The 15,221-nt window shown below is 30.5% G+C and overlaps 1 protein-coding gene across 4 annotated transcripts in view; it reads right to left on the minus strand.

Annotated features, from left to right (window-relative positions):
• Nucleotides 1-15,221, minus strand: part of NCAM2 (neural cell adhesion molecule 2) — a gene marked incomplete at both ends in the record, with an annotated part of 498,781 nt that overhangs the window by 16,838 nt on the left and 466,722 nt on the right. The window contains one exon of one of the 4 annotated variants that reach the window (XM_082839434.1): nucleotides 14,789-14,895. The exons of the other annotated variants lie outside the window; for them this stretch is intronic. Coding sequence (XP_082695560.1) covers nucleotides 14,789-14,895 — 107 coding nt within the window. Of the gene's footprint in view, nucleotides 1-14,788; nucleotides 14,896-15,221 lie in introns of those variants that run through there. 4 annotated transcript variants of the gene reach the window in all.

The following is a 15,221-nucleotide window of genomic DNA, read 5'->3' on the forward strand; positions in this document are numbered from 1 at the left end:
TTATATCATTTTCCATTAATCCAAAATGTTTAAAAACTTCAAACAACAAACTCAAGAGCAACTGTGATTGGAGTTTATATTCTTCCTCCAATCCGAGCTCCTTTTTTTTATTGCTTCCCCATGTACATCCAGAGAAAAATTGAGTCTCTCCTCCTATAATATGTGTTTTTCTTTTAAAAGTATTTTACAATGTATCAATCCTTTGAAAAAGATGCAATGTACAATTACAAAACATAAAAGAAAATAAATTAAAATGATATAAAATAAATATTGATTGAAATTCTAATATTTTTTATCTCTACCATGGTATTGCTCACTCATTTTGTGGCCTACACACTACAATCGGTTATATCGAAATCATAATTTTAATTTTATTCCATTTCATTACTGATGAAATGTGGATACAGGTCCCATGTATCCTAGCTAAAATATTCTTTGAGAATCATATATGAAGGGTACTTTGGGAATTCCAAGACACTGTACATATATTACTTTACGCTCACTTTGTTTACAGCTACCTCTCATTACTCATTTGTTTATAGTATCTTCTTTTAAAAAATTAGAACTTCTTTTACCCAAAACCTTCTTAGATTTTAGCAAGTATAAATATTTGAATATTGCTAGCATACATGAACTAGGATGCATAAAATAACTGTAAATACATGTTTATATTTTACAAGTATTTTTTCTTGTTTTTGATAAACACACTTCATTAAGGCCTAAGGTTTAAGTATATTTTCATTCTTCTAGTTTTAGATGTGCATTCCACTGTGACCAGAACTCAAGAAGATTTTAGTTTAATATCATTCTTTTTTTTTTTTTTTTTTTGCGGTACGCGGACCTCTCACTGTTGTGGCCTCTCCCGTTGCAGAGCACAGGCTCCGGACGCGCAGGCCCAGCAGCCATGGCTCACGGGCCCAGCTGCTCCGTGGCATGTGGGATCTTCCCGGACCGGGGCACAAATCCGTGTCCCCTGCATCGGCAGGCGGACTCTCAACCACTGCGCCACCAGGGAAGCCCCATTCTTTTTTAATTTATTAATTATTCATACCGTAAATTATTTTTTGGTCCCTCCCTTACTTCTACATGTCAAATTAAAATCATTTTTTTTGAACTTTGAAAGACTGATGTTAAAATGAATGACAGAAAGATAATTATTCATAATGCTCTTATTGTCTCTGAAAGGTGACATTGACTTTTGCTCAGTTCGGGGACAAGAATATCTATACATACATTTTGGTATTCTTTTCTTCTGTAATTCATTTTTTCCTCTTTAGCTCACCATTAATTTTTAGTTTTTGGTTATCTTTATTGTTACTTTTATTGTGGTGGCTATTTTGCACAATATTTTAGGCACATTCATCTTCATTTTAGTAAAAATTAAGATTAAAACTCTCAAAAGATTATTACAGAGTGGATCAAAGTCTCCTTCCTAAATTAAGACTGTACTTTCTTTGTGTTCAAGTCTTTTACTCTGAAATATTGGTTTCCTTTTGGACAATTCATAGTATTTATGAGATAAAGCATTTACATCATTCAGCTTTCTGACAAAATGCACTTATTAGCAAATTTTTAAGTGCATTTATGTTCATTTTATTCAGATATTTAATTGCTTACTGAACTAACTGTATGAAAACTGTGGGTACAATGTGTAATCTCACGTTTTTCAGTGAACAATTTAAAGAAAAATGTACATAATGTGAGTAAATCTGTGATGGCTGTGAAGAGTATTGTCATCAGTGAAGAGAAAACTGCAGCATCTTTTATAAAGGATTGAATTTTGGGAAAAGAATTTTGGAATTTTAAAACGAAAAAATATTTTATTTTTATTTATTTATTTATTGGCTGTGTTGTGTCTTCATTGCTGCGAGTGGGCTTCTCATTGCGGTGGCTTCTCTTGTGGAGCACGGGCTCTAGGCGCATGGGCTTCAGTAGTTGTGGCTCGCAGGCTCTAGAGCGCAGGCTCAGTAGTTGTGGCGCACGGGCTTAGTTGCTCCGCGGCATGTGGGATCTTCCCAGACACAGGCTCGAACCTGTGTCTTCTACATTGGCAGGCGGATTCTTAACCAATGTGCCACCAGGGAAGCCCTAAAATGAAAAATCTTAAAAAATATATTAAAAATCAAAACTGTTAGAACCTTGAGAAAAGTACATACTTATATGTAATTACACCAATTTATAAGTGCTTTGTGACCTGTCTGAGGGATTTTTAGTTTTTAGTATCACACAGAGGTAATTAGCTGTGTTTTAAATGAACATGTATTGTGTTCATTGGAGCTCTTTATATATCTCGAAACAAATTATAAAAGTCATGCTGGAGATTAATACTTATGTGGAAGTTCATTGTGATTTTCTAGCTTTCTGGTTCTTTGATAAAACTCTTTGTAGTATCCACACATTCACTTAGGAATTTAAAATTTTCAGATTTCAAAAGATATAAGTAAAATTCACCAATAATTTTTCAACATTACTCAATTATATCAATAAACCTTGTGCTATTGTTTAGATATGTTTAAAATCTTCAGGCTATTTTTGGTACATCTTCAAAAGGTGGTCATGTCTTTTCTGTGTGTACTCAGTTAAACAATATTGATGTAGACAGTTTATTGCTTACTTCCAATTTTCTTTTCATACAACCCTATTATTTGGGGATGGGGTGAAGATTGCATTTTACTTCACCTATTCCTTACTACTGTGTCTCTACTCTCTAGTCATTTTGATTTTTTTGTCAAAATGATTTTACATGTATAACTAATTTTTTAATATAAAAACAATGTGAATCCAAAATTTCCCTTCAAGTCACTTCTCCCTACTAAGAGGTATTCTTTGGAAGAAGATGGGGTCAGGAGGTAGCACTGATAAACCAGACTTTGTTTTAAACTAAATATCTGATTTGGGGGAAGAAAAAGTAGCTAAGTGTGGAAAATTGGTTTAGTAATGGAAAGGGAATCATAAACATGTTTATAATATAACTGACATTAATAATTGTAAAACCGTATACTTTTTTTCTAAAAGTGTCTTTTTCTATAGATGTTTGTTTACAAAGGTGGAATTATAAGTTAAATATTTTCAAAATATCATCTAGTCCTTTATATTACAAAAGTGATCTTTTTGCCCAGGGATAAATTGGTCAAAGACATATAATCACCCTTCAATTTATCACAATGTAATTAAACAACTTTGTCAAGCAGTTGTGAGAATAAAATAAGAAAAAGGAAAAGGACTCTCTTCTCTGGGAGTTCTTAATGTATTGAGAAGGGTGAGTAAGACATGTACAGTCAAATGCTTTCCTAGTGGCGAAAAATAATGTGACCTGAGCAAATAGATGGAAGAAGCATATAAGTTGATAGTGGTCAAGGAAGGCATGATAGAGAAGATAAATTCTAAGATGATGTTGAAGAATAAGAAGCTTTCTGTCTGATGATGAGTCCCTTTCAGCCAGAACATGATGTGAGCAAAGACGGAGATGTATGAGATAATACAGTATATTTTGAAATTAACAGATATTTATGGATATTCGAGATGATATTGGGGGTAACTGGTGGAGGATGTTGATTAATTGATAAATTATTAGGTTAAAAAGAATGGACTCTGTAATTGAATAAACAAATAAATAAATCAACAAAAACAAAATAAATAAACACCACTAAAAAAAAACCTAACTGTGATCTTTTCCTAAAAGACGGTAGGGAGTTGCTAGAGATACATAGGGAAATAGAGCCTGTTTCAATGGTTAGGAGGGAGCTGGTAGAGGCCTGGGCTATGGCTGTAAAATATCTGTCCAGGGCTTCTCTGGTGGCGCAGTGGTTGAGAGTCCGCCTGCCGATGCAGGGGACTCGGGTTCGCGCCCCGGTCCAGGAAGATCCCACATGCTGCGGAGTGGCTGGGCCTGTGAACCATGGCCGCTGAGCCTGCGTGTCCAGAGCCTGTGCTCCGCAACGGGAGAGGCCACAACAGTGGGAGGCCCACGTACCGCAAAAAAAAAAAAATATATATATATATATATATATATCTGTCCAGTCTTCCCTGTCTCTGATTCCATACCCATTTCCATAATACATGTAGACATGTCAATCCCTGCTTGCTGTTTAGATTTAAGAAACTAGGAAATAGACTCAGTCTCTTATATGTGATTAGTGACTGAATTAACATTAGATAATTTATGTCTATATATTTCAAAAATAGACACTGTATAATATAATACTATAAATTTATATAAAATATATTCATAATTAGTATAATGATTCTATATACTTCTAAATGGAATAACATTTCAAGTGGTTCATAATTTTCACCGTTAGTTGTTTTTTTTTTTAATACCCACCCAATGCCCCTTAAGGTTTTAGTATCTATCCTTTTAAAACAATTCCTTGTAAAAAGTGAATAATCTAGAATATGAAATTATTATTCTTCTATGGGAATATTGATGGGACCTTGTCAAATGTCAATATGAGGTAAAGTAACATAGTTTAATGTAAGAAAGGAAATTAAATAAAATAAACTGTGTTATTTAAAAAAAAAGTTGGCTAAAAAGAAATAGTATTGTAGATAACAGCACTTTTTTGATAAATGTTTCGAATAACTGAAAACTTAGAAATGAATGTTTTTAATAATTGTTACAAATCTGGTGCAAGTATAAATTGTGGGAAATTGTGAAATATCTATAGTCCTTGCGCAGCAGAATATCTAGGCTTTTATCTACACTGACATTTCAAATTGCTAAGTATGTTGGAATGGAGAACACTTGTCACAAAACCCTGTCAAAAAAATGGGATAAAGAGATATAAAATACTTTTATATGTGATACTTATTTAAACTGATACATTTGAAGTTTATTCTCACCTCACTAACTGTATACTTTCTCCATATGCAGTTTAAATCTTATGGTATATGTTCAGTTTGCTATGGTGGAATTGATTCAGTTATTTCCCATAAGATAATGAAATTTTTACTGGTTAGTAGGAAAGGGAGCATCTTAGATTGAAGTGAATATGATCAAAACAGATATTGGCCAGTGTTAAAAAATTGAGTAGTTTAAATTTTAGGTCCTTGTTTCAACCATTAACTGGCCAATTTCATTTTTTTCTGTTAATGTTAAAAGGCTATTCCATATAGTTAAAAAAAAGGAAATTAAACTTTCTCTGCACAAACAGAAAATACTTTTTTCCTTAAAGACTATATTACAAAATTGAATTACACCCATATAAGATTAAACTACAACTGATATTTTACAAATTGCTTGTTGAAATTCCAAACTGTTAACCTATTTATAAAATTCTTAAATATACATACCTTTGCATTTTATAAATGTATAAGACAGCAAATGGAAAATGTGAACAAATATATGGATGGTATTATTTTCTAAGGAATTTATAACATATTATGTTTACGAAATTTCTGTTTTTACACACTCACTTTATTGTGTCTTAGAAACTTCACTTTCTGCATTGGGGTTTAATAAAAAATTAAGTTACATTATTAAAACTAAACATTCTAAACATGTAGGGCCACTTATATATTATTACCCACTGCAACTGAATGAATATATTGTATACCATCAACCATAAAATAGAAATGTAGATTTTCACTTAAGAAAAATAGATGCAAGATATTATTCATTTGGTGAATGGATAAAACATGAGACATCCGGGCAATGGAATATCATTCAATGCTAAAAAGAAATGAGCCATAACATCATGAGAAGACATGGAGGAACTTTAAAGGCATATTACTAAGTGAAACAAGCCAATCTGAAAAGACTACTTACTGTATGATTCCAACTATATGACACTGTGGAAAAAGCAAAATTATGAAGACAGTTATAAAGATCAGAGGTTGCCAGAGATTAGGAGAGAGGGAGAGATAAAGAGGCAGGCAGAGCACAGAGGATTTTTAGGGCATTGGAACTATTTTGTATTACTCTATAATGGTGGATGAATGTCATTATACATTCATCAAAACCCACAGAATGTGCAACACCAAGGGTGAACCTTAATACAAATTATGAACTCTGGGTAAAAATGGTGTGTCAATGTAGATTCATTGATGGTAACAAATGTACCATTCTGCATGTTAATAATGGGGGAGGCTATGCATACATCAGGATTGGAAGTATATAAGAACTCTGTACATTCCTCTCAATTTTGGTGCACACTTGGAACTGCTCGAAAAAATAGAGCATATTTAAGAGCAGAAAAGAAACCAAACAAAGTTAGTATCTTTAAAATCTTCATGGGACTGGTTAACGTGCCTGAATCAACTGAGAGTGTCCATAAGTACAATATTCATAAGTACTAAAAAAGATGACATATTAAGTTATGAATAACATACAGGCAAGTCAATTATTTTCAGCTACCTGTTTTTGTGTGAAGAAATCCACCAATGAACCATACTGGACCCTGCTGTAGAGAAATATTTCTATTTCCTTAAGTAAACCTTCCTTCATGTCTGAGCCATTTGATGGAACAGTAAGTCTCAGGATAGCATATGAAACTCCAATAAATTGTTTTCTGTTTTCCACCAATAAGCACCAAGAAGTAGAATATTTTTCCTGTCATTTTTCAAGAGCATCAGTGAATTTTGCATTTAATCTTCCATGTAACATACATATCCAGTTTAGCTGTGGTGAAATTATATAGAAACAACAGCAAATTGAAGTTTGTCATTCAGAGATTCTTCAAAACAGAAATGCTAATTTGAAGAGATAATTTTTAGTTTTGTTTTAATCACATTTAAACAGAAGAAAAAGGTACATTTTAATATGACTTTTAAAATAATTTAATATTTCTCTTTGTAATAATAAATGAGAAATCAGTAGAGAAGCAAGCATATAGCCACTATGCAAATTATGTATTGAAGTTGTTTATTATGATTTCTTAAAATGAAATAGATGCTGAAATGGAAATATTTATTTTGTTTTTTATTAGATAGTAATTAAAAATATTATTTTATATTAATTAAATATCATTTATTTCTACAAAAATATAAATAAAGTCATTTTATAAAGTGTTTTCAGGCAATGTGTAAAAATAAGAAAATAGGAAAATTTAACTTGATATTCTTTTAAGGCTATAAACTCACTGTGAGTTTATTACACTGATCTTGGGAATGCAGCTATATGTACAAGTTGACCTGAGAACCATAATAGCTGCTTAAGAGAAGTACCATGACTACTCAAAGGAATGGTAGTTGGTGAATACACAGTCTTTCCTTTGTCACAAAGTTTTTTCTATTGTTCAATCAAGAAGAAATCAAAGAAACTAGGTTAAAGATATAAGACCATATAAGTGATAGACAAGAGATTTAGGTATGCCTTCTTTGATTTGGTGTAATTTGATAAAACAAACATATGAGGAAAGCTGAGGGTGTAAGTTCCTTGACTGTGTCAATGACTAGTCATTCTTCTTCTCTAATCCTCAGATTGTTGATATAATAAAATAATGGTGTTTGATTAGAATATTAGAATACATTTTCTCAAATTTCTTTAGTTTCCTCACAGTGGCCCCAAACAACAAAGTAATATAAAGCTAACAAAGTAATATAATACTGTGACAGTCACCATGAAAATTTCCAACAATCCCCAGATAGTTCCCATTTGATACCATATCATTGTTAAGGAGCTTCAGGAAAAATAAATACAAGAACAACAGAAAAAATCAGCTTACCTTTCTCTCTCCCCCAATATATAAAACTTCTGTAACTAATGTATCAATTGAAAGAAGTTCAATATTATAACAACATATAGATATTATATGAAAATTTTCACTTTGAAATGTATGCAAACATTTTTAATGAGTGCTATATATATTAAGACATGCATTTGGGAGAGGGCTGTTCTGGAGTAAAGAAGATTAAGTGTGCCTTAAAATAATGCAAATCTCGAAAACGAATATTTTCCCTTTTGTAATTTCTACACTATTTAATTTTTAACTGGCAATGCAACACTTGACTGTGTTTGTAAAAGAGAAATATATATTCATGTCTAAACCACCAGTGTTATTTCACTTTACAAAAAATAACTGAATAATCTACTTATTAAAGAATTATCATTGGAGGGACGTCCCTGTCAGTCCAGTGGTTAAGACTTTACCTTCCACTGCAGGGGGTCCGGGTTCGATCCCTGGTCAGGGAGCTAAGATCCCATATGCCTCAGGGCGAAAAAAAACAAAACATAAAACAGAAGCAATATTGTAACAAATTAAATAAAGACTCTAAAAATGGTCCACATCAAAAAAATCTTAAGATAAAAAAGAATTATCATTTGAACCCAGGATCAGCGCTAAAACAAAACCACAAAGTAATATGATGTTTTATAGAGGGCACTGGAACTCCGTTCTGTGACTTCACTATGTAAATCCCTCAACCTCTTTAGGCCTCACTTTTCTCATCTAAAATATGGGAGAAATGCTACTTCATAGTAAATGAAATATTGCACTTAAGGCATCCCATACAGTGTGTATCACAGTACATGTTAAGAAATAGAAGCTGCTCTGTTTTCATATTATTATTATTTGTAAACTTCCAAAGCCATTTTTGTTTCATACTTAGGCTGTGGATGAACTGAGAACTTTAATGATCTTCTACAACTTTATTCTCATGGTGCTCAAACTGAATTATAGCAATATGTTAACCAAAGGAATTGGAGAAAATCACTTTAAGGATTTATGTCTGCTTTCATAAATTTTTGCTGGCAAACGAGACTACTCTCCAATTATTACATTATTTAAATGATTACACTAATGTGTTTTATTAAGATATCATCTGATTATTATGGTCTCCACTAGTAATAAAATTTTCTAAGAAGACCTTAGAACTAGTTTACTAAAAAAGTAACAGTATTTGGTATTGTTCCTAAATTATTTTTCCAGTATGAGCCGGCTGATGATTTATTATTTAAACCAAAAAAGAAATCACTCAATGATCATATGTTTATTACATTGAGATATTGAATCTGATCAAGTTAGAAATGAAAACACACAAGACAGAAAACATTTATACCAGTAATAAAGAAAACACATATAACAAAGGTTTTCCTCAGTTTTCTTTATTACAACAATGAAGACACAGAAATACAGAAAATAAAATGACATTTAATATACTATGAAACTCATGCATAAGATTACACATAGTGCTGGATATTATGTCAGGGATTTTAAATAAGAGATGATACTGAGGACAATACATATATAACATACATTTTATTTCAAGAAAATAAGCTATGATGAAAACAAATGCAATTAAAATGATCAGCAATAGTCACTTTAAAACAGAAGTGTTACACATAAAATCAATGTAAGATGTGAGATAAAAATATTCTTGAAAGGAATTCATGAATTATGGATGTTTTTTAAAACAGTAATTTTTAATTGCTTGCTTTTAGGGAAAAAAAAGGATTTGCTGGAGATTTATTTTGTAGTCCCATTTAGTACATAGATAAAATAAAATAAATATGGTATAATTTAAAATTATGCTACCTCTGAATATTATGCAATATTTGCAATGTAACTATATTTCTATTACTTAAAATGGAGTGATAAAGAATAACTGAATTTAATTTGAACATACACAAATTAAGAAACTTTGCAATATATCTAGGCTTAATACAACCAACATTAGATTCGTTCACACAAAATTTAATTACACTTGAATGAGCATATCTTTAAAAAGTAGGTCAAATAATAGTCTACTAACAAAGACATGAGGACATCTTTTGCAGTTCAAATCACCTCAGATACACTAAAAGAGCTTTTGAACATATGTGCTTTCCTTGGATATTCTGTTTTTCAATTTTGCTAAATTGTAGCTAAAAATTGATGTTATAGAATAATCCACTCTTTCTGTAATATTTAGGGACAAGTATTTTAGGCTTCCAATTAGTTAATAGCCATGAAGGAAGGGAGGATGACTATAAGAGATGTTTATCTGGTTCATAATCTTAGGTAAGATAAAGAAACTAAAGGTATTTGGAAAACAAAGAATTGATATGCTCCCGTCTCTGCTTTATTTCAGAACAATTAAATTAGATTTCTACTTACTGAATCCATTCCCTTACATAAATATTGAGATGCTGCTTACTTTTATAATCTTTATGTATTATAACAAGTTTTTAAGCACCATGTAGTAAAGAGAGATACTACCACTTTTAAACATTAAAAATGCTAACTCTAGAAAAATACTCTAGTTTAGATGGTGATTTGGAAAAGAATATGTTAATTAGATATTAGATTTTTTTTCTTTAGTTAAGACCTAAAATTTACTCTGTTAATATTTTCTGAATTCTAAGATTACCTATCGAGTGTTGATAGTGATTAAATAATACTCCTTTTTAAAAATGACATAATCAGCCAATTTAGATATAGTTTTTACCAATTTCAATTTATATTGAAATTATTTCAGCGCTATTTGTAGGATATTCATATCACTAATCATTTGAAATATATAAATTTAAGCTACCCATTCAACGCATTAGCCTTGTGGAAGGATTTGTGACATATATACATATCACAAATTCTGAAATTTAACAATTTAACAGAGATTAACAGAAAAAGAAGAAATGCGTTGTATTTATTCATGACCAGGAATTGAGAGGGAGGAAGAGAGAGAGGAAGGATAGGGGGAATGAGAGTGGGAGGGAGAGAATATTAGGAAGAAACAATTGGAAGGAAGAATGAAAGGGTATAAAACCAAGTAAGAGAAAGCCTACTTAATTTGTACTTATTCAAAAGCGGTTTAAAGGATATTACATTGTGCCCCACAGATTTGAACCATAATAAAATACATAAAATGACACATTTAAGTATGAACTTCGTGATCCTGTATCTTTATTCATTGAGTGAAATCCTAATGCATAAGGGCTAAAAAATATATAAATGACAATATTTAGGTAGTGTCATAACAGCTTATTTATTTAAAGCTCTTAATGCTGCTAATATCATAAGCAAAAACAAACGGGTGGAGATTTTCAGATAATTTTACATGACTAGAGATATTTCTTAGTTAACTACTACTACTATAAACTGAAAATATTATATATAATATTAGCTATTTTTGAAAGCTAGGTCCAAACACACTTAACTATTGTATTGGTGATGTAAATATCCATCTTGAATTACTAAAATGATTTGTAATCTAAAATGATTTGTAATCTAAACATTTTATTCCTTCATTCTTAGTGTAGGTATACCATATGAATAAATAAAATACTTTTCATGTATCTGAAAGTACTCATCCAGATCCAAAAGTACCTTGCCTAATTCTCCCTTGCATATTCTATTTTGTTCAATATAAATGAATAACCATAAATCCAACTGTCCAGACTTGAAAACATTGTGGAATTTTCCTTATTTAAGTTTTAATTTAAGTTAAATATAATTAATGGGAATTCTTAAATAGAAAATGTTTGAGTTGTATAATGATTTCCAAATTAACCCAAATTGTATAACCTATGAACTACTATGCATAGTTGTAATTTTAATTATTAATTTTAAAAGAAATGCTGAATACTTAAAAAGTCAAAATTATCTGCAATAAAATTATTTGTGCAATTATATGTTTTATGTAATTGACATATATAATGTTAATCAAATGTCTAAGATTTATTTATTTATTTAAAATTGTTAAACACTTGAGATATTTTAGGCTAAGAAAAAAAAAAGAAAATTTTTTTTAAGAAAAATGAAGCAAGTCTTTAAGTGTTTCAACCTTGTTCTTGTCTACCAGTAATTGATGCACATATGTACACTTGCATAATGGTTTGGGAAAGAGTATGGGTATAGAGTTTATAAAATCTACTTATTCCCAATGAATAATAGTATTAGGACAGAAAAATAAAAATGACAATTTACTTAAAGTTCTTCCATGTAAGAAAAAATTTCATAGGAAAAAGATTTTACTACTACCTCCTAGTCTTAATCTGTTAGCATATCTAAAATGTGGTTTGATGGGCCTTATAGCTATATGATAAATAATTAGTTTGAATTGGGGTAGAGAGACATGTAAGGCTGAAGGATAAATGGAGAAAAGAAGATAGACTTCAAAAAATTGGGAGAAGAAAAAAGGAGATTTCAGGTTTACATAAAAAAATTAATCATGATACTTCACATGCAGATAATGGTGATTATGCATAAGCAAATCAACCTAACTTTACAACTGGTATAATATGGTCAAAACAAACTTTTAAAATGATTTTAACATTGGCTGATAAGATATACACATCAATAAACAAAGGTACATATTTATGATTATATACAATGAATAACAAAACTCACCTTACACACAAGTTCATATTTATACATTTCAGACACAGAATTTTATTTAAAAATCCACTGGATGAAAAAGAATTATTGGGTGATACTAGGGAGAATTTTTATGTCTTGCTTATCAGTCACATTTACTTAGACCTACAGCAGACCTTAATTAGACAAAAATGTGCTGTCAGTTAGACTTTATGGTTGCATATAACAAGAGTAAAGCTCAAGTAATAAAAAAGATAATTCAGCAACACTTACATATTATTAAGATATAAAAAGAATCCAAGAAGGTAATTTACAATCTCTAAGGTTTCATTTTATGAAATGCAATGGCTGAATTGTTTATAGTTTTGTGCTTTCCTATTTCTTATAGACATAAGACAAAGCACAGAGTCGATTATTTTATGTCTGAGAATTTTTTAAACTTTATGCATATCTTAGAAGTGTAAAATAACTGTTAATCTAAGAATAAACATTTAGCCAAAGGATAAATAGCTCATTAATTGTAGGATTAATATCTTGATCTGTACTTAGATGTTTAAAAAATCTAAATGAACCACTCATTAAGTGTAAATCATTCTGCTAAGATATGAGAATTTCAATTTTAGGTTCTTTTCTGAATTGTCCAAATGTCAGTCTAGGTATCATGCAAACCAGACTGAGTGTTCTTCTTATCACTGGTGACTTTGAGTTACAGAATATAAAATTTCAAATAAAAATCAACTTTGTTATCTTACTAAAGACATATTACATGTTCTTCACAAAAGCATTTTGTAATCATGAACTAAATCAAGATAATTTCTATGACTTTCTCATGGAAATATTTACAATTTATTGGAGAGATCCAGTCAGGTTATAATGAATGGGAAAAATTGTTCATGGAAGTGTTATTGGAACTCCTTTCTTTCCCAGCACTTGTTACATGTTAGTAATCAACATATCTACAAGTCTTATCCAAACTCATGGAATATGATATGCAATCATGGATGTAGTATGCAATTATAATTAATTCTTCAAAAAACAGAACATTGGCTCTTTTAATTTTAAAAATCAAACATTCCCAATAAATAGGTTAAGTCCCCACACTGCAAAAATTGGAATTGGGAAAGCCCTTTGTCTCAGCAGGGGAGAAAGAAGTGTGTTTAATCTGTGGATGGGTCACTTCTGCATTCTACAGGTCTGTTGCTAGCTCAGAAGAAAAAAGTACAGCAGTGGACAGCAAAGAGTATGGAAAAGATAAATTACAGAAAACAGACTACCGAAGGCAGGTCTATCTTTAGACGTTACGTGATAGGCTCCTGTAGGTATTTTTTAAAGACAGAGCATACTTTCATGCAACCAAACAAATTGATTTTGATGAATGAATCTCAAAGCCCAGAAACCAATAATTTGATTTACCATGTAAGCTACAGTCACTCTTGTTAATATATATAAATCTGATTGCCTGCTAATTGTCCTGAGTGAGTAGTAATAATCACTTGCTAGCATGTGGCTGGGAGTAAAAGTACAAAACACTCTTTTTCTCATTTTGTGATGAATGAAAATGTGAAAACAAAAATCATTATTCATGTTACTCCCTCAAATCCAGAGGAATCTCCTCTGAGAGCTGGAATCTAGTAACACCTCCTTCTCATCTCAATTTCCTCTTCTTGAAAGTAGTAGCTAAAATATTTACTTCTCTCTCTGATCCTTGCAAAGAAATTGACTCAGGTGTCCAGGAAAAAGTAATAAATAAGTATACACATTGTTAGAACATGAATACTTGATGCCACTTCAAAACACAATTCCAATCTAGTGCACAGGGTGCAACTTTTTAAACATATTCAAACTTAATTTTTATTTATTTTGGGGCAACTTCAGAAGATATTTTCACTTAATGAAAAAAAAGTTTGGATTTTTAAAAATTGGTTTTCAAATTGAAGAAAAAAAACTCCGTTTTACTTTTATTCCTTATGACATTTTAAGTCAATAAAAAGAAAATAAGGCAGCACAATAGGATACACATCTAACATAATAAAAGTTATCAGGTTTATATTTTATATAAATGGTAAACACAATGAAATATTATAAATGTTTATAAAGTTGGAAACTTACATTTAAAAGAATAACAATCCAAACCAATATAAAAGATTCATAATTCTACATAACAAAATTTCTACTTATACAATGTATGGCCATGGATATTGAGTTATATTTGTAAAATAATCAAATGAAAAATTATATATAGCAAACGCTTGAGTTCCAAATAAAAGTGACATGATATTTAATAAGCTCAACTTTAGAAATTAAAGAAAAATTTAGAATGAAACAAGTTACGCTGTGAGCTAATATTTGGAAGAAACAATCCTGGTTCAGTTTCCTTCTGTGATTTTCTGACAAATACTTTAAAGGTCAACAATTTGGGGAAGGGAAAAAAGGCTAACTATTCATGGGTAAGGATAGGTGCATAATTAGTTGGACCTTAGAAAATATTTTATTATAATTTTAGATTAGCCTTGTAAATTTGCAGGGAATAAAAGGAAATAGATGATATAGCAACATTAAAACATGCAAGACAAACTTATGGCTATAATGAAAGATAATCCAGCAGCATTCTGCTGCCATGACTGGCTTCCATTTTCACCTTTATTCGCTTCACAGCATTTATCTGCATGATGAAAATTATTTTTGAAAGTAGAACAAGAATAAAATAATTAAGGAATAAAGAATAGAGTTACAAACATGAAAATAAAGGAAAAGAAAAAAGTGACAGTAGGAAAGAAAAAAAGAGAAAATAATTAATACAAGATGTACACAAAGCCATTACTAATTACTTACAAAAAATTATTTTGATACAAGACAAAGAATTTTAAAAATCTAGTATAAGACGCTTCTAAATAGTTGTCACATATTAAAAACATAACTCAGTTCTATCATTGATTACTTAAATGTGAACATCTTAAATATTTTTTAATGAAGATACAACTTATTAGA

Source organism: Leucopleurus acutus (assembly GCF_964270905.1).
Source record: "Leucopleurus acutus genome assembly, chromosome: 5".
In the NCBI taxonomy this organism is placed as follows: Eukaryota; Metazoa; Chordata; class Mammalia; order Artiodactyla; family Delphinidae; genus Leucopleurus; species Leucopleurus acutus.